The sequence below is a fragment of the Harmonia axyridis genome, chromosome 3 (assembly GCF_914767665.1).
Source record: "Harmonia axyridis chromosome 3, icHarAxyr1.1, whole genome shotgun sequence".
NCBI classification, from domain to species: Eukaryota; Metazoa; Arthropoda; class Insecta; order Coleoptera; family Coccinellidae; genus Harmonia; species Harmonia axyridis.
In genome coordinates this window covers 21,141,421-21,160,664 of record NC_059503.1, presented here as the reverse complement: position 1 = coordinate 21,160,664, position 19,244 = coordinate 21,141,421, and the positions used below count along the sequence as shown (strand labels likewise).

The 19,244-nt window shown below is 33.0% G+C and overlaps 1 protein-coding gene across 3 annotated transcripts in view; it reads left to right on the top strand.

Moving 5' to 3' along the window:
• The window catches only part of LOC123676276 (tyrosine-protein phosphatase non-receptor type 13-like), a 158,865-nt gene that overhangs the window by 46,357 nt on the left and 93,264 nt on the right, over positions 1-19,244 (top strand). The window contains exon 1 of one of the 3 annotated variants that reach the window (XM_045612082.1): positions 16,484-16,518. The exons of the other annotated variants lie outside the window; for them this stretch is intronic. Coding sequence (XP_045468038.1) covers positions 16,499-16,518 — 20 coding nt within the window. The 5' untranslated portion in view covers positions 16,484-16,498. Of the gene's footprint in view, positions 1-16,483; positions 16,519-19,244 lie in introns of those variants that run through there. 3 annotated transcript variants of the gene reach the window in all.

The following is a 19,244-nucleotide window of genomic DNA, read 5'->3' as shown; positions in this document are numbered from 1 at the left end:
GTTATCTAGTTTTGATTCGTTTGTACAGAGTTATAATGGGAATACATTATTCTAGGAAGCAATATAGCAGTGATTGCTATTTCTTGTGTTATCATTTTTTTGTATACCTATTCTTATATTTTATCGGCTTCAAGTTTAAGTGCAGTTCCAGTTCAAAAATGAGAATGGTGAAAAAAAAAATAGTTCAAAATATCACTTTTCACTTTAATTTAAAATGGACAGTAAGGTCTATCCTTGAATTAAACATTCAAAATAAAATTTCTCATCAGTTCAATCACATCGGAAAAAATGCTTTTTTTGCATTTTTAAATGCTTTGACAGAAGAAAGTGTGAATGAGTGAAATAGCTTTAAGCGTTAAAAGAATATTCAAAGAATAATTTGGTGGTGCCCATTAATGTTATGTATTATTTGCTCATAAGATCTGATTAGAGTTTCCATCAAATTTCATTATCGATACCTAAGCATTTCATATAAATAGATGTCTTATTGTTAGTTTCAAGAATGAATCTCTGATAATAACTATTAGTTAATTTCTTCATAATGTCTATATTTCTCAAATTTTGAGCCGGGAATGATTTCAAAATTTTCGAACGATAAGGTTCGATTCTCAGGTGTCAAAGTCGTCCTCAAATCAAATTCTGTCCGTCCAGCCGGCGGACGGTATACACGATATAAACTTCCGAACGGAAAGGCCCAGAAACTTGAAATTTCCAGGATAGGTTTAGAGCTAAAATGTCGATGTTCAATAATGGGCAAAATACGAATCAGGGTTTCATGAATATAGCCGTTCGAAATTTTGAATTCCTGTTAATTTCAAAACTGTAGGTTGGATTAAAATCAAAATGTATAATGACAATTTAAATTTTTTTGCAAAATTCCTTATTGATGGCTCAATCAGAACCATAAAAAATTTAAAAAATATCGAAAACCGACCTGAGATTTTGGGTGTTGACATGATATATATCCCAATTTCTAGTTCTTTTCAAGTACCTTCTATGAAGTGAAATTCAAGAAAATCGAAAAAGATACTCGATAATAAATATTTCCGAGATTACAAACTATGGAGAACTATCCATGAGATGTTTTATTTTTTCGAAAAAAATTGTACCCTATACGAAAATTGAATGAGAAAGCGAATATTTCTGTTACAACAGATACGTCCTAGTTGAGATATTCCAAGTAAATATAAAATAACAATTTTATGCTCCATGTAAAATTTTGTGTTGATCGCGTCGTTATTAAGTTTATGTCTGTCTGTCTGTCGTCGGTAGACTCCGAATCAATAATTATATTTTCTAAAAATTTAGTGCTGATAGGTGATTCAAATTATAAGAATTCGAAAAGAATATCGAAAAAAAATTCTGACCTCAAGTTGGGAACTTTTGACCCCTTATTCATTCATGCGCCAATTGAGTCCTTTGAAAATGAGCTGTAGCTCCTGTCTTCCTGTCTTTGCTCTCCTAATTATTAGTCTATTCATATAATTGCCTTTATGATAAGGATCATTATCATAATTCTATAAGTATAAATTATTGATGTGAGTTCCTAAGAAAACCTCATAACGCAGATTTTTCAATATTATTCCGAATGTCTAAGATAACATTTTGCTGATGAATTTTTTCCTCTCTGTGTATCATCCATCAAAACATAACGTTATCAAGTAGCGTGACCTTTTTCTTGATATTATTTTGATTACTTACGGAATTACATGAATGTAAAAAATCTCATTCAAGCTTCATTAGGACATTTCTCTTAAGAGGTAGACAAAGTGTTTATGGAAATGGGAGACCGTTTGGTTCTCTCGCACTTTCCTCATTTCATTCATGAAATTATAAATTGTGATTAAAACTGGCAGCATCCAGATGGAAATGGAGCAAGAATTCAGGTTGGGTGCGGTGGTTCAGGAAAATCATATAAAATTGAATTTTAATTTTTGTAGCTACATTGTTTAGACATACATACAGTGACAATATGAAAGTATTTGCAGATTAAAATAAAGAAGAAGGATTCGATTCTTATTTAATGGAAAGTCATTATCGATAAAAAAATAATTTTTTTTTAATAAAAATGAATTGATCGTATGTATGATAATGTTTTCTTTCATCAAAGTCATAGATTGGTAACTATATATTTTAAATATTGGGATTTGGGACATCAAGTTCCATTAATTTTTTTCAGTAGTCTTTTTGAGTATCTTGTTGCGAATATATTCTTTCTCCGATTGACACAAAATATTGATTTTGCAGAAACATTTCAATCAAAAATGTATTACTTTTCCTGCCTTGGCATCAAAGTAACGGCTTTCCTGCCTAGGATGCGAAGTAAATGCGAAGAAAACATTCGAAATTTTCTAACAATCAATAGTTTTCGCCACCTTCCTTATTTCTAGAAGATTAAGTATTTCTAAGTGGCCATCACTGTCCATAATATAAAGATATCCGATATTTTTCAAAAAAAACTCTCAGATATTTCATAGCTGTCAAACTATAATTATTATGGATATATACATTTCCATAGCGACCAACCATTCCAACAATTGAGATTTCTATCAAATTTCGTATTGATTTATTACTACAGGAAAAATGAAAGAAATTATGGGAATTGAAATTATTTGCAAATTCAATATCCTACATATATCATTATAAACAATCGATGAAAATATTATATTCAACTCGACCCTCAATCTACTTTGCTGCCTAGTAGAACAAATAACTGCACTTGTTAATATCTGAATAGATATCAATCAATCTATATTCATTTTTTGCATAGATACAAATAATTACATTGTTAATGAAGGAAATAACTTTGAGGTTCAGATTATTATGGATGGAGTTCTTGCAAATGTGCCTGGAAAAGTGAAATCTTAGTTGAAATACTAGTAGCGTATTGACTCTGATATTGCTTTTGAAGAATATATAATGAAATATTAACAGTAGGAAAGGTTTGAGAAAAATACAGCAAACATGAGATTCCATTTATTTCTTCTCATCCCTAAGATTTCCTAACGTTATAAGTAATAACATTAATAACAAAAAAAGGGACAATATATTATCAACACTGGTATCCTCATGGAACCCAAAGAAATAACTCCATGGAGAAAAAAGATGCTCAAAAATAACAATCTGTCCGCATTTCAAAGATGCTGTATTTAATGAACTGGACTGTCATTCTTTGTGAGAGGAGAAAAACGAATGCAATTCATTTCTATCAAAGAGCACGCGTCTGATGAAAAATGAAATATGTCTTTTGTTTAGGACAGCATGGAGAATACAGTGTAAAAGGCATGTTAGATATTGAAATTCGTTGTCTAATGAGAGCTTCTCAGAATCCCTAGAAAAAAACGAATGACACATTTTCGGGCTCGATATTTGAAAGAATTAATTTGGTGGAAATTCAACAATTTTCAAGCTACCTATAAGAAAACATTGGAAAATGGCGTTGAATGAAAAGTTCTCATAACTTCCTTACTACTGGTGCCATAAACATGAAAAAAAAATTCTACAGGCACTTTTTCAGTAGAATCCATTGGTGTAATCATTTGTTTTTTATTTCTATTTGTTTTGATGTTATAATCCAAACTTGTGTTTTGTCAAATGTGAACCATAAATATTTTTCTAAGAAATAAAATCGCTTTAGATTCAAATGTAACTACAGGAAAAAATTTGACGGTGGTAAATCCGGAGACTCTTGTGGCCACCTAATATTCAATCATCTGAAGTTCACAGATAGGCAATTGGTTGTTTGTCCGTGTTAAACTGAAACTTTTGATGGTTTTTATAGTTTGATAATTAATTTATATGTCAATTCAAGTTTTTGAGATGAAATCATTGAAATTCGAGAACCAATGAAAATCATAAGATTAATGATTAATTCAAAATTGTTTGATCTGAGATTGAAGAATTGCTAATATTTTTTCTTCCCAAGAAGTGAATCGTTGGCCTTCAGTAGACTTTTTTTTTCAATAAATAGACTATTTATCAGTATCAAAATTTCAGGTTCACTCAAAAGAGGCGATACCAGCAGGATGTGTTATTCACATGATGTTGATGGAATAATTTTTCAGCTCAGAATATCCGCATTATGTTGAACATGGATAGAGGCATTGTAATTACACAAGATGAAATTACGTCCAACATATTGTGCCGCGATTCAATTTTCTACTCGGACTAACATTAATGCATGCGTGATGCTGGGTATATTAGAAATTCCAAACATTTTCTTGCATAGGAGTTGAAAAACAACGTTCAAAAATATTAATTTAGTCGATATTGATGTTCTATAGAATGCCAACATATTTTCACATTCTATTGAATTATGTGAATCAGGTCAAGCTTCATATCTTCTGAAAGAGGCAAAATAACCTGTATAATTTTAATGTCCAGAAACAAAATGAAATATGAAAGTAGAATAAAATTTTAGGCCTAGTTCCATTCTTACTGAATTAATATTCTACATATTCACAGATTTTCCACAATGATAAGGGTAGGTACACATATAGAATACTTAATTGTAGTTTTCTGTATATACGGTTGTTCTTAAATATCTTTTATAGCTGAAATATTTTGAATTTCTTTCCAGATAAAAATATACTACATTTTTTAGAACTACGATGGATTTTGAAATGAGTTCATCGAAAATAGTATTGGACTAACAGTAAATCTTTCTGGATTCATTCGATTCCTTCCGGAAATCATAACTTTATCGTTTCATTTTAGCGATGTCCATTATTATTCAGACTGCCCTGAATTCCTGACATTCCTTGATCTGCTGAGTCCACTTTTTACAAAATCCAAACATTCAGGTACCTAGTTCAGTTATAGCTTAGTTATATTTTTTTCGGATGGTATAAAATTATCGTCTTTACCACATTCTTCATACAGGGTGATTCACCGCGATGGCCTATTAGGCGTTAATGGAAAACTAATCATAATTTTGTGGAGAAAATTTGCATTAGGGTTTGAGACAATTCTCTCCCTCCCTAAAATTCCGATTCTGCAAATATGTAGTATTAAAAGACTCTCTGCAGAAATGTACAGGGTGTTTATAAGAAGATCATGATGCATGAACTTGTACAACTCAAATTCATCAAAATTCAAGATTTTCGAATTAGAACCTATATTTTTTATTATTTCAGTTGATTCAAAGTACAAAAATAGTGGGGCTTATCTAAGCAACCCTTATATCTAAAATGAATACTGAGTTATCGAGGAAGAACTTTAAATGAGAAAAAACCGCAATTCCTAACTGTGTGGAGCAGTGGACAGAAAACACAGGAAGAAACTTAATTTCGATGTTTCGGTAATTAAATTTCACATTTCAAATTCACCTCCAGCTTATTAGCGAAAGAAGACAAAAAAGTAGTAGTTACATGCAACATCCAAAACTATTGTTCAGCAGTTGAACAAAATGGCGAATGCGCAACAACAATCCATATACTAAACACTGGTTGTTCCAGAATGGGTGTTGGAGTTAATTGTTCTAATGCCAATAGGAATAAATTCCCTGCAAAAATGGATTCGAACAATTTATCATTTTTTAATATTTCTTTCATATTTTAAACATTTTCAGATAAAAAAGTTGACTTATAATACAAAGTCACCTACAGATAAGTTCAAATATTCGTTTGTTTTTTTCGGAATTTCAATTTTTGCATATTATTATATTATATATTTGGTCGAAAGCACTGATCACCAAAGGTTTTGAGGAAAAAGACTAGGAATACTTGAAAATTAATGGGATTTCAATCGAGAAATCAAGGAAGTTGTAACCGAAACGAATACAAAAAGATGTTCGAAGTTACCACCAATGTTTTCATATAATACATTTTGAGTCGTTCCGAAAGATCTTCAACCATTTTGCTATTATGAAGAAACAAAACGAATTTGGTTTTTAAGTTTATCTCGGTGTATATCTCGGTAGTAGTTAGTACCAAGCATCAAAAGTTACGTGTAAACATTTCTGTATTGATGGAATCTGATGGGAAACAATACTGTATGAGCAAAGCAATGACTTGATAAGGGTTATTCAGACTGTGCTCCGTCGATACAATGGTTAAAAGGTGCTCCAGGAAAAGAATATTGGCTGTGATGAAGAAACTTATTCGAAAAGCACAGATCGATCTTTTTACAGAAAAGGTACGAAAAAGTAAGAAGAGCATTGCAGTGCATATCATTCTTGAGGGTTTTGAGGGTTTTATGTAGACGAATATCGTCGAATATAAGATCTCTAAAAAATGTAAAATTCAATGAAACATGTGCGCGGCGCCACATTATCATATTTTCTTGTTCAGAAACATCGGTTAGATGTCAGATCAGAACTGATATCAGTTTGAAAACATACACTGAATTGCAAATCATTGATTATTCCACTGAACAACATATGTGACGGCTTCAGAGGGGGTTCACCATGCATTCATAATGTATGTATTCCCCGAAATTGCTCAACTGTGGGAGTTTTCATCATCGATGAAGAATAACATATCTAATGAATTCATGCAGCTGAAATCTATATTTTTAGGAAGGGAATAATTTTACCTCATCCTCTTACTTCACAATGGTTTATTAACCAGCGACGAAATGTTTTACACGAAAGACTGAATGTTTTAAGTTTTTCAAGAATCAACTTTTCTTCATCATCCTTGAAATTGAAAAGGTTGGGGTTTTGAATGTAAATGTAAATTGCAGTTTCAAGTTTTGTGCAGAATAGTTGAAGAAATACCCAATATTTCCGTCTGAATAGATCCGATCGAAATGAGATTTCGCGTATATCTGTAGGCTTGGTTAATCGATCGTCTAGACGTATGATTCGATTACCTGGCCTTTCGTCTTTTTCTCCGTGACTTTGTTGGATTTGTAATAAATAAACTCTTTTGAATTGTTGACATGTATTTACAAAGCCACAATTATACAGTACAAACTCAGTATTGAGAAGATCTCAATTACGTCTTAATTACAAGTTTCTCACTACGGTACTGAATTTCGTCTTTAACTCGTTTGTTGATTACTCGAAACGTCTTGGATTATCACGTCTTCGTCGTACTTCAAGTTTTCGGTCGTCTCGTCTTTAACTTGTACGCGACTCGTCTTAATCTAGTCCGCGAAACGTCTTTTCGTCTTACGTCTTAAGTTGACCGCCCGAATTTGACTCGTCTTCGACTTAAGTTAAAATTGTACCGTCTGTACCCGTCTTCGGTTTGATTTGAACTGTGCTCTCTGCCGATTGGAACTACCCTCTCTCGAATATAAACCTCCCTTCTCTCGGTTTGACCACACCCTTAGGGGAAGGTACCATCCCCTAGTCCAATAAGGGCTTTTGCTGTACCGCCCCCAAAGATCTTCGCGGATTCCTGGAAATCGAATATTCTAGAAGGACTAGAACCTGAGAAAAAGATGTAACACATCTTGTACTACCGTCTTGTTCTAGAACTTCCCCAACCCCAGTAAATCTCTTAAGTTTTACAACCGACATGACACATTCTTCGACACCCCGAAGAATTACACATCCTTTTCACATTATGTACAATAACAATTCGTTCCCTGTAAATTCATTGAATTTGTCATGCCTTTGGCACTTGAAGAGACTAATAGGTCTCCAAGCATCCGGTTGACCATCTCAATCATTTACAGGGAAGAATAAACTGGATCCTACATATCTATATTTAGATTTACAATTTATTGCGAAAATTAAATTCAAAATGATAATTTTCAACTTTATGCAACAATATGAGATGTTCCTGTTGTAAGAATCACAGAGAATTGACGCAGAATATCGAAAAAATAACGAGGACAGCACCTACGTGGAAACTGGCGCTTTTGAGCACTAGTTCACTTAGTTGCACCCTTGAAAATCACATAACTGTATATTTGAAGGTACAATTCGCGCATGAATGACGAGCGCTCAAAAGATCTCTTCTTTACGTCAATGCTTTTTTTCCTATTCCGACAATTCTAGCCTTCTTATTCTTTTTATGAAAATCAGATTCCAATCTTTCCAATTTGTTCTCGATCCATTTACCTCGAGAGAGAGAAATCAATCATTCAATTGTCGTCCTCTGGATGCTGAATGCCTTCGAGCAATCTCCAATTGAAAACACGTGTAGCAATACTTTTTGTGGTTTAGAAGTTACATTTTCCGATGAGTTGATTTTGCTACGCAATATTGCTGATGACAAGTGCACTTTCCTTGAATGTAATATCGGTGGAATATTTGAATTTCACTAGTATGACTGCACAAGCTTTTCTCATAAAACTACCAAAGTGATGGATGATGTGACTTTATACAATTCTCGTAAGATGAGGTTTTGTTGCATCATTGTCTTAAATTTAGAGATCTATGATTTATATCGATTTTAATCAACATTCTCTGTTTGTAACTTTTTAAATGTTGATTTAACAGAGATGTTTTTGCCGTTTTTATTGATTACATAAAGGCCAGAGTACAGCCTGAGAAATTGGTTGAGTTATTGAAAGATAAAGGTCTGCAATTGGGATCTCAGAATATTTCAAATCTATATTAGCCTATATTGGCATCACCGCAAAATCGACAGAAGACTGTGAAATCTTGAAAGGAATAAGACAAGGCTCCCCACTCTTGTTCAATCTTTACTCAGATAAAATTTTCAAACAGGCATTATACATTTCGGAATATGGCGGGGGCAAAGTGGGTTAAAACTCAGAGACCGAACACACGCAGACCGGCAGACAGACCACCAAAAAGGTGGTATGAGAGCTCGATATCACAGGAAGGTCCCAGACGAAGGCCAAGTCTAAATGATTGAACAGGACCTGGTACTATTGAAAGAGGAAGAACAAGAAGCATAGTATAAAGAATTTTATTGAGTACGACTCGAGTACACCTAGATGGCGCACAACATCAACAAAACCGAATGAACCATTACACTGGCTTATTATCCTTCTTCATACTGTGGTATTAGTAATTATTTTATTACTTCATAATTCAAGTAATACGATAGGGATAAACACCAGGATGATATTTCCAATAGAAAGTGAAATGTTTTCTCTCGTTTTTTCTTCAATATACTATTTGCCCATTCTAAACTGTCGAGAATTCCCTTAGAGATGCATAATTTCATCCATCGTTACCAAAGTTGAACTTTGGGTGGAATTAATTGATAGAAGACGTTGGGGCAACCACCGAGTCCAATATCTAATCAGATTTGATGGGGAATAGAACTAATTGATGGAAATGAAGAGAGAACTGCGCGGTATTATATGCTTTTGGATTGATAGTTATGTATGAATGCGACAGAACTAATACTCTATACATTTGAAGAGTATTTCATGAGATAAATATCGATGGAATTAAATTGCTCCGCTCAATATGTTGAATAATTTCTAATTGAGATAAGTTTTTTATTATTAAGTGAGATTCTTTGATATCTTGAAGTAACTCAGTTGCGTTTAAATTAGAGATTCATGGTTAGGCTTGATTTTCAAGCTAGTTGGCTCGAGCTTGACTTGATTTCAAGTCAGGTAGTAGTTTTTGAATCAAGTCAAGTATTTATTTATCAAATACTTGAATCATATCAGGCTACCTGATTCTTAACAGTTTTATTGTGTGGTGACATATCTTTGAAAAAAATGATGAAATGAGAAGGAACCTTGCAAAAACAATTTTATTTATTAAACTTATTTTATAAAAGAAACAAAAATGTCAACTTTTTCGAATTAGAAATGAAATCAGTATAAATCATAACAAAATAAAGAATAATAAAGTTTCTCAATAATGAAAAACCTCCAGGCTTTGGTTGATTTCATAGAAGCAATAAGAAAATAATTCATTAAAAATTTCTTGAAATAACTTCCTCCTCCCCTACTTCGAGTGGTCAGAATTATTTCAAATAAAATCTAATGAACACACCATCAGAATTTCTTGAAGTCTGAGTTAGGTATTGAAAAATGTATTCTCAATTCAAATCGAACAAGCTGTTCATCACCATAACATCCATAATGAAATAGAAAAATGTTTTAAAACAATATTTACCCAATCGAACGAAGCTTATCATTCATTATCCTGATGGAAGAGTCTTGGATTAATTCCGCATGAATGAAGAGCCTTGAAAGGATCTCGATCTGATAAATTAGAGCACCTACCTATAAAAAGGATAATTTACGACTCTCCTCATTCTATGCCCTCGTAATTTCCTTATTCATATAGAAGTAACAGAATAATAGCTGTAATATAATTTCGAAGATTTCCTTTTCTGACTACCAATTATACATCTATTTCGTCGAAGTTTCCCTCGGAGAATCAACTTAGCTAGTAGACGCTAGGAGTGTTTATTTAGATTTAACGTTCTCCGTTAGATTCCGGCAAATAGCGAAGTACTAGAATTAAGGAACTAGTAATTCCTAGTCTATTATTTTTGAGCGTTCATTCCTCGAACATAACGTCATGATGTCTGTATATTTTCGGATTTCAAGAAGCTTGAAATATTAAGCTAGGTGGATTTCACTACCTTTCTCACTCTTCTCGATAGACTTTCTGTGCAGATTAATTTTGAGTTATTGCGAAAATCGCATTCTATCAATTTTCGTATAGCTGTTCAGATAAACTCACTGATTTTTACACCAAAAAATGTATAATAGATTTGTTTTTATTACTTCGAAAATAGAATCATATTTCAATCGTATCTCAAGTATTTTAATGATGAATTTCAAAATGTTTTCATTATTATATAACTACTAATTTTTCTAAAACACTACATTTACATTTATCGCTCATTTGGTAATATTTCCATTTATTGATATTCTGAATTTTCAAATTGGAATACACTAGAAGAAATAATTCTTTTTTGCCAGACAAAATAGTTTGTATGTATTTTTCATCCGTATGTAAAAATTCCAAAATTTTGAAATTCATCATTGAAATAATTGAGAAATGGACTACATTACTACATTTTTCTTTGTAATCAGTCTGATATAAGGAAGGCTGTTTTGGGACCACGGCTTCACCGTGGTTAGTAAGGCGTGAGCTTTTTTCTCAATGAGTTTTTTTCTCTCAATCCTGGCTCCATTTGATTTGTTTTGGGTTTTATGCTCTTTGTTTTCACTCTATAACTTTGTTTCATTTCTTGTATATTTATTTTCCCATTCTGTAAATGGCCTAGGCTGTAGAATGGTGTAATTATTAAATATAATAAATAAGAATAAACAAATGAAAAAATCTTTTACAGTGATGTGACCCGAAAAGTATAAAATTTGTCATAAAAAAAATAGTGAGTTTATTCTAAACTGCCATGCGAATGTTTATTTCACCAATTTACAATCGCTAAAGGGATTTCCCAACAGAATAAAAATGAATCTGCACTCATGAACCTAGTGAAAAAGGTAGTGTACACCAATAAAGGAAAAAATCTCACTAGGGGTTTTGTAAATTTCGTTCTTCTGATAATTGCATTTTGATCGAGGTGAAATATGTTTTTAGATATAAAATAACCATTTCAAGCCTTGTTCATGTTCATAAGTTTTTGTTGTTCCCTTCACCAGAAGCAGATGAAATTCATTATTTATATATATATATTTCCTTAGCAAGCGATACGTCTATATTGAAATTTATTTTGTATATTATGTAAATTAATCACTATTATCTAGATTTATTAACCAATAATAATGACATCATAATACCAACTATTGTTTTTCCACGGGCGCATGAATGAAGAAACGCTCAAAAACCCCTGATATCAAGCCACTAGTTTTCTCATTCTTATAAATACACTAGCAATCGACTTTTTCAGTGAAAAGGGTAGTGTACTTGATGACTAAAAATTTGTCCGGATATAGGATGAACAAAGAAAAATTGGTCCAGAGGTTTTCCTCGGTGTCCTATGTGTGACTTCGGAGAATAAGCGTGAGACTTATATGATCTTTCTTCATTTGAACAGCTTTCGGACTTTATTCAGCCAGTAAAGCGTTTCCATTTTTTAGGGACTACGCAAGGAAATCTAGATAAATTAAGTACTGACTTCTGGACATTCACGAACTCCTCAAAAAGGGGTCAGCAAGAAATGACGCCATTATCGCTTTTGTTCAGTTCGCAGATATTTCGGAATATTCACTGCGAACTTGAACTTACAGAGTGGTTCATTCGGAAATAAGGATCCCAAGGAATGAGAATAATATTGTTGAAACTTTAGAATTGAATTTATGAAGAAGTTCCGACGTGAGTTGAAACATTGATGAATATTTTTCTTTACAATATATACCGGGTGAATTTTTCAGTTGAATTAGTCAAAAATCTGAAACAAGGAGAATGTTACGGAAAAATGTTTCAAACAAAAATATAATGGTTTTGAGGGAGAAGTCGACTTATGCTAACACCTCTCATTTACTGCGCTCTTGTGGGGAGTGGAGGTCAACTTTGGAATTTCAAATGTTTTTATTGTTAATTTGTATTGAACGACACAAAATACAGAAGTTTTGTATGAATAATTTTTCACGATTTATAATTCGAATTTGAAATTTTTCATCTGAACGTCCTTAACATATGCTTTCCTATAATCATTCAAGTGAATTCTGGCTGAGAGGTTTGTTTTCAGTACATGTGCTACCATTGATCATTTGTAAATGACGAAATTATTTGTTTTTGGTGTTTTTGCTTCGAAATACGAACTAATAAAAATGGAAATGGATCTCTTTCATGTAAGATCTAGTGGAAATTTCCGTCAAGTCTTCTATCTTCATGGGCAGAACTTTTTCCATCGACAATTCAAGACTAAAATTTCATGTAAATGATTAATGGAACAAATCCAATAAGGTCGTTCAGACGGAAAATTCAAATTTGATTACAGAGTCATCTGTGACGAATTGACAGACAAACCTTTTGCATTGTTCTGGCGTAGAATACGAATCTGCAATAAAAACCGGGGTTCCCATTCAAAATTCCAAAGTAAACCACCTACTCGAAAATTTATGCATCTGAAAATACCAATTTATTAAATTGAATTTATGGTTCATAACAATCAAAAATAAAATTCCTTAACCTAACCAATTCATGAAAAATTAAATGAAAAAGTCGAATTCGAATTGAAACATCGGTAAAATCATGAATTGATGGCAGCAGAAGCCGAGCAAATATCCCCAGATTTGTGAATCATTCAAGCAGTAACAAGAAGTATTTGGTTGGTACAGAAATCCCATTTGGTGTGACTTCATGCCATTGCTAAACTAAATACATACTGATATAACATAATAACTTGAATATTCATGCCGAATTTCAGAGGTATCTTATCAACAGAATCCCTCTTCTAATCATCTAGATAAACTATTCGACAACATTGACTTTATGGTAAATCACATCTCATTTTTATTTAGATACACAGTTCTCTGTTTTTCCAGGGTGCAAAAAAGCTCATTTTGTCATTTCTTGTTTCGGATTTTTATGTTTCATGAGCATCTCTGATTGAAATTCGTTCGAATATAAATTTTGTCAATTTAGGAAAGAAAAGAATTGTTACAGAATTTCCCCAAATGCGTTTTATACACTATGTCAAGAATTGTTTTATTCTAGTATTTTCATTTCGTAGTATATCGAACTCCAAATGTTTCTAGATTATTCCTTTCCGACACATTCTTTTTGAGAATCAGGCCGTTGTTCGAATCACAATCCCAGAATGACATTGTCTAGCTAGGTTTCTCTTCATTCCTTGAGTGTATTGCTGGAATAGAACTCTATTCAGGAGGAAAATGTAGCAGGTGAATGAAAGATGACATAGAGTCTAACGAAGAACCTTTAAAAGCTTTTGCTGGATTACATTTTTCACACCCGTATCGTTTTATGCTGTATCGATTTTCGTCGGTGTAAAATGTGAATCGTTAGACACGAAGAGCTACAGATAGCAGATAATTGTGAACGTGAATCGAGCATGAAGAGTTGATCTGAACCGACGTCGAACAACATAAAAATTGGTTGTCCCATATCCGCACGTACGGATCTCGATCTTGTCAACAGGAAACAGGGATGTAACAGAAACACTTGATCTCTGTTGGTTCTTTTTGAGAGATCGTTCTTCGAACCGATAGCTTTATCATTTCGTTACAATGTCTGTAATTTTCGAATTTTAAGCCGGGAATATTCTTAAACGACTCATTGATGACAAATCTGTCGTCAAGTTCATTTCTCTTCCATATACAGGATAACGTTTGAATGGGAAGACCTAAAAAACTTGAATTTAATAACGTAGATTCAGATCTTGAATGCCTCCGATGAGATCATCGCACTAACGGATCGGTAAATGAGGGTGCGGCAGAGCCGATTGATGAGCTTTGACAGGTCATTTCTTCGGATGTGGTGGGGGCAGGTAGGTGCGGAAAGGGTCTTTGTGTTCCTTAGAGTCAGTAGTTTTTAGTCAGACTCATGATTTGGACCGGAGTGTATCGTGGCTTTGCCGTTCGCACTTTTTACGAAAATAACTTTTCTGTGATAGTGATCCAGCGTGCATTTCGGCGCAATTTCGGCATGTAATCCTTTTCAACTTCATGAAAGATCCTATTCACCTACAGTCACATTTTTCGAGGAGGAAAATGTCACCGTTACAGTAACTGCCCATCGTTATGTGTCAATGTTGGAAACCTTCCTACAGCCTGAATTGGAACAACTTGCTGAAGAACACGATCTGGTTCAAGCAGGATGGCGCTACAGCCTACACAGAGGACGTATTCTCGACAAGTGATCTTTCAAAACGTATACGTACTTTCACTGCTTTGAACACTGAATGAACACACGCCCGAGTTATACCGAAAAGCGGTCGAAAACTTCCAATATCGACTACATCAGTGTACTGCTATTGACGGCTGCCATCTTAGTGATATCGTCTTCAAAACTTTAGCAAACAAACTATATTTCCTACTGCTTCGAATGAATAAAACCGTTTTTTTCTAACTTATACCATTTTTCTTTAAAAACCCTTTGAAACTCGTCAATCGGCTCTGCCGCACCTTTCAAAAATTTTTTTTTTCATTCCAAAATAGTAGATTCAATCAGAATGAAAATTTGCTTATCTTCATTTCTCTGGTAGTTATTCCAGAAGTTTATTCACCATTGCCTAATCAGTATTGGATAGCAGGAAGAGCATATAAAGGTTTTGCTCTCTACAAAAGCTACTGAAGGATTTGTGATTGCATTTGAAATGAAAAAAAATATGTATCCGTTGTGCGTCCGCATTCTTTAAATCCTAATCCAATTTTCCTCTGTAACTCACCATGTTTATTTATGTTGAATAAACATTATTATTAATATTAATCCAATTTTGATGAAATTTAGTACAGACATCCTCTTTGAATAATAATAATAATAATAGTGCCTTTATTGAAAAAAAATAATAATACATAATATAGGGGCGAAGTCTAGCTTGACCTACTCTACTCAACCACGAAATTAAAAAAAAATATAAAAATTAAATAAACTACAATGGAAAATACGAATAACAAAAAAATTCAAATTTTAAACAAGAAATGATAACCCTGAAATAGCAACAGTGAACTCAGATCAACAAATCATCTGTTCCCGTAACAATCGTAAATAATATTATAAGGGTCTCTAATTCTCCCGAAAAAATCGAAAAAAACGAGTTGGTAAGTAAAATTTTAACAAGAAACATGAATGCTGGTGGCAACAGCACCTCCACGAATGCTTTCTGTTGAAAAAAATCACCAAATATTGTGTTCTTTCGAACACAGGAAAAATTAGAAGCCCGAATGGTATTTGAAGCGACTATTTCATGAATAACAGATTATTCTGTATACACAAAGCTTACAAAACATAGGTACCTACTACCTATAATAATGCATACATTTTGTTTGTTTTGTTTCGAAGAATGACATAATTTGACTGAACGTTGGTGATCTTGCAGAGATTTTATTGCTCTGGTCATTTCTATATAAATGGATTACGCTTTTTCTCAGCCAATAATCTCATATGAAAAAACACAAGAAATTTGAAGCTGTATCAAACAATTTTACGTTTTTCATACATGGGATCCCTCGCATTAATATAAAAGTGTTAATGGTCCTCTGCTTTTTCACAAAATATTATGTTGTATTCGACCTTTGCATTCTTATTGATGTTTTTCTATCTAGATTCTTCGAACGAGTTAACAGATATGTCACAAGCATAGAACATGTTAATTCCATTTAAAGGGAGACAGAAACATATTTATCCAACATTTCTTCCGAAGACAAAGATTTCAAAATATTTGTTTTGGTATTTTGGTGTTGTTGGTGAAAAAATCAAGCAGTAGAAATTTCAAAATAAAACATTTTTTCTCTTGATTATATTAAATGAGAAATGATAACATTGATGATAGTTATTTATAACTTTCCCCAGTCGCTAAGAAAATGAATATTTCCTAACAAATACCGTCTGTATTTTTATAAGTACAGATTAAATTTCCAAAGCACGTTATCCTCAGAGTAGAGTATTCTATTATCATTGAGCTCAACGCAGGTGGAATAACAAATATTTTCTTTGGGTTTTCGAAATATGCCATCTATTATAATCAGGTAAGTACATATGCGAAGCCTATATATTAATCTAATTTCATATCGCTTGTATATTTCACTTGCACGCGTACTGAATTCGATTTAAATCCACCCCATTTCTCCAAAGGACGCTCATGATGTTAAGCTATCGCTCCGAAATTTAATTTTCTCTGAAGCTCCTGAAGAACGGAAAATACGCGCAGCTCCATAAACAATCTTGTGGAACTACACATCAGTTATTGTTTAGGCGGATTTTTCCTTATAGACAATGACAAAGTGTATTTTTTATTACGTTACTTTCTTCCGAGCGAAAACTTTTTCGGAACGAGTGTTAATTAAGCTACACATTTTGTATACTTGATTAAATAGCCTGAGGATTTGCATAATTCAGGTTCAAAATCACCGTACGACGTCACGATTTTTCATAAATTTGGAATTCGCAAGAAATATTATGCAAAAAAATTTTATTTTGGAAAGAAATTATTCGGTTTGACTCATCAATGAAGATGAATATAATTTTTTTTTTCGATATTCCTCTTGAATTATTCGAAATTGCTGCATTTCGACTAAATGCATGAAAGATTTTTTGACAAATTGAACGAGAAATTTAAAATGGTTTTTAGCTTGATATATCTCAGTGGCGTAACATGTTTTCCTAAAAAAAGGATCATTACTCATATGCACTTCAATGATGAGCATGAAATTCCTAATCGCATGTCAATAGATGCGCAATATCTACTTCTTGCAACCTTCTAAGTTTAATTGGAATAACTTGTCCGGTTTCAGAGCAAAAAATAAATAGTCAGTTTTCAAGGAAAACAAGCCGTTTCTAGAAATAAGGAGAATTTGCGAAAAAAAATTATACAGCAAAATATCATGAAAATTTGTGTTTTCATTTTTCAGTATTCTACTTTCACTTCAATGATATGATCAGGCCAAAATTTTGAAAGAAGCATTTAGTATCTTCCCTGATATTGCATCGAATTTGTGATTACGGAAATATTGGCTAATTTTTCTATATTGTTCTTCTATTTTCTATTGTTCTGGTGACACGATCAATATTTTCAATTTTGAATGAAGCTTAAAATTCCTATTTTACACATGAATGGTGAATTTTATCACGATCGAATTCGTAGTTTTGCAATTTTCTTCGAATCAAAATTTTGAAAGGCATCATTTACGAATTTTGGTCATTAACCCAACGAGTTCGTGTTTTTTTTTTCGAACATAGAAGAAGATATTCCTTTATAGTCTTCATATGGTGACTCTAGATATTGATTCCTTCATCAGGAATAAAATCTCTTCCACTCCACTTTCGGAGCACACAGCACTTGCTCCATCAACTTCTTGGAATTATCAGTACACGAAGGAATCAATTGACCAAGACTGCCTCCTCGAAGTTCATGCAACAACCGGCTTTCAGTAAGTTTCGACAAGAAATCTCCGACAGCTGGCCCAGAAGTTTCTCAAATTCGTTCTCGAAGAGTGCATCGCTGCACTTAACATACGATGTAAAATAGTCAGTTCTTTAAACATCGCTTTACCGGTTATACCTTTGCAATAGTTTGTGAAAGGAACGTGGACTTTTCCATCGATTGAAACGTGCTCTCGTGGGATATGAAACGTCAGTTTGATCTACTGAAATTAAATTGCTGCCCAAACAACATTTAATCATTCAAACGAAACGACAAAAAAAAACGATTTAGATAATAGGTAATTCATCAACGTTACCTGAAACCGTTACAATTTATCTCACCCGAACACAGAATGTTCATATTTGTCAATTGTAGAAGATTTTATTCAGGTGAAAAGACACAAGATAAGTTTTGGAGAACTTCATCAGATTACGTAAAAAAGACCAATTATTCTCCTCATTCAAAATACATCAATTGTCAGGAGATAGAGAAACATTTATTCTCGACAATATCCGTCAAAAAATATTCAATATTCGTTTGTAGAATTCAATATTTTTCAGTAGTCTCAATGGTCTACAAGAACATTTTTCGGAAATAAAATCGAATTTAGGAATTGAAATAACCAACCTGAGATCTATAAACAGTTATGTGCTGTCAAAGGGCGGAATCATATGTCAGTAAGATGTCGAACACAAAAATTTAGTTTAAAAACATCACAATTAAAACAAACTTTACCCAAGTTATCTCTTGATTACTTTCAAATGCAGAACTGCCTATTGACTTAATATTCCTTAATTTCGGGATACTCAGGATATCGATATGATATCCGCGATATCGCAACAATTCAACCTTTTAACACGAAGTCAATCACTTCATATCCACTTTCTATAGTAATCTGCACTTACGCTATAAACTTCCTGGAACCGACCACATAAATTCACTGAAAAACATCACAATTGAAAAATTCTCCTAACTTAGATGTCTAAAATACTGGTGTGTTCATTGATTAGATTTTGTTTCAGATAATTCAGGCGACTCAGCTCCTTTAACCTCTTATTCCTTGCGGTGGCTCTATAGAATGAATTGACCGATCAACGACATTCTTCAAAATTTTCATTTTTGATTTAACCTAAAAAAAAAGACATTGACAGAAAGACGACTTGAACGTCATAAGAAACAATGCGGAAATCCGGTGAAAAAGGAACAATACCATTAAAATCCAAGATGGCTGGTCCCTTTAAAAGTCGCCATTTAAGATGTCTGAAACACTGGTGTGCTCATCTACTTTTGATGACTTAATGTCAAAATGGCGACTTCAAAGGAACCAGCTTT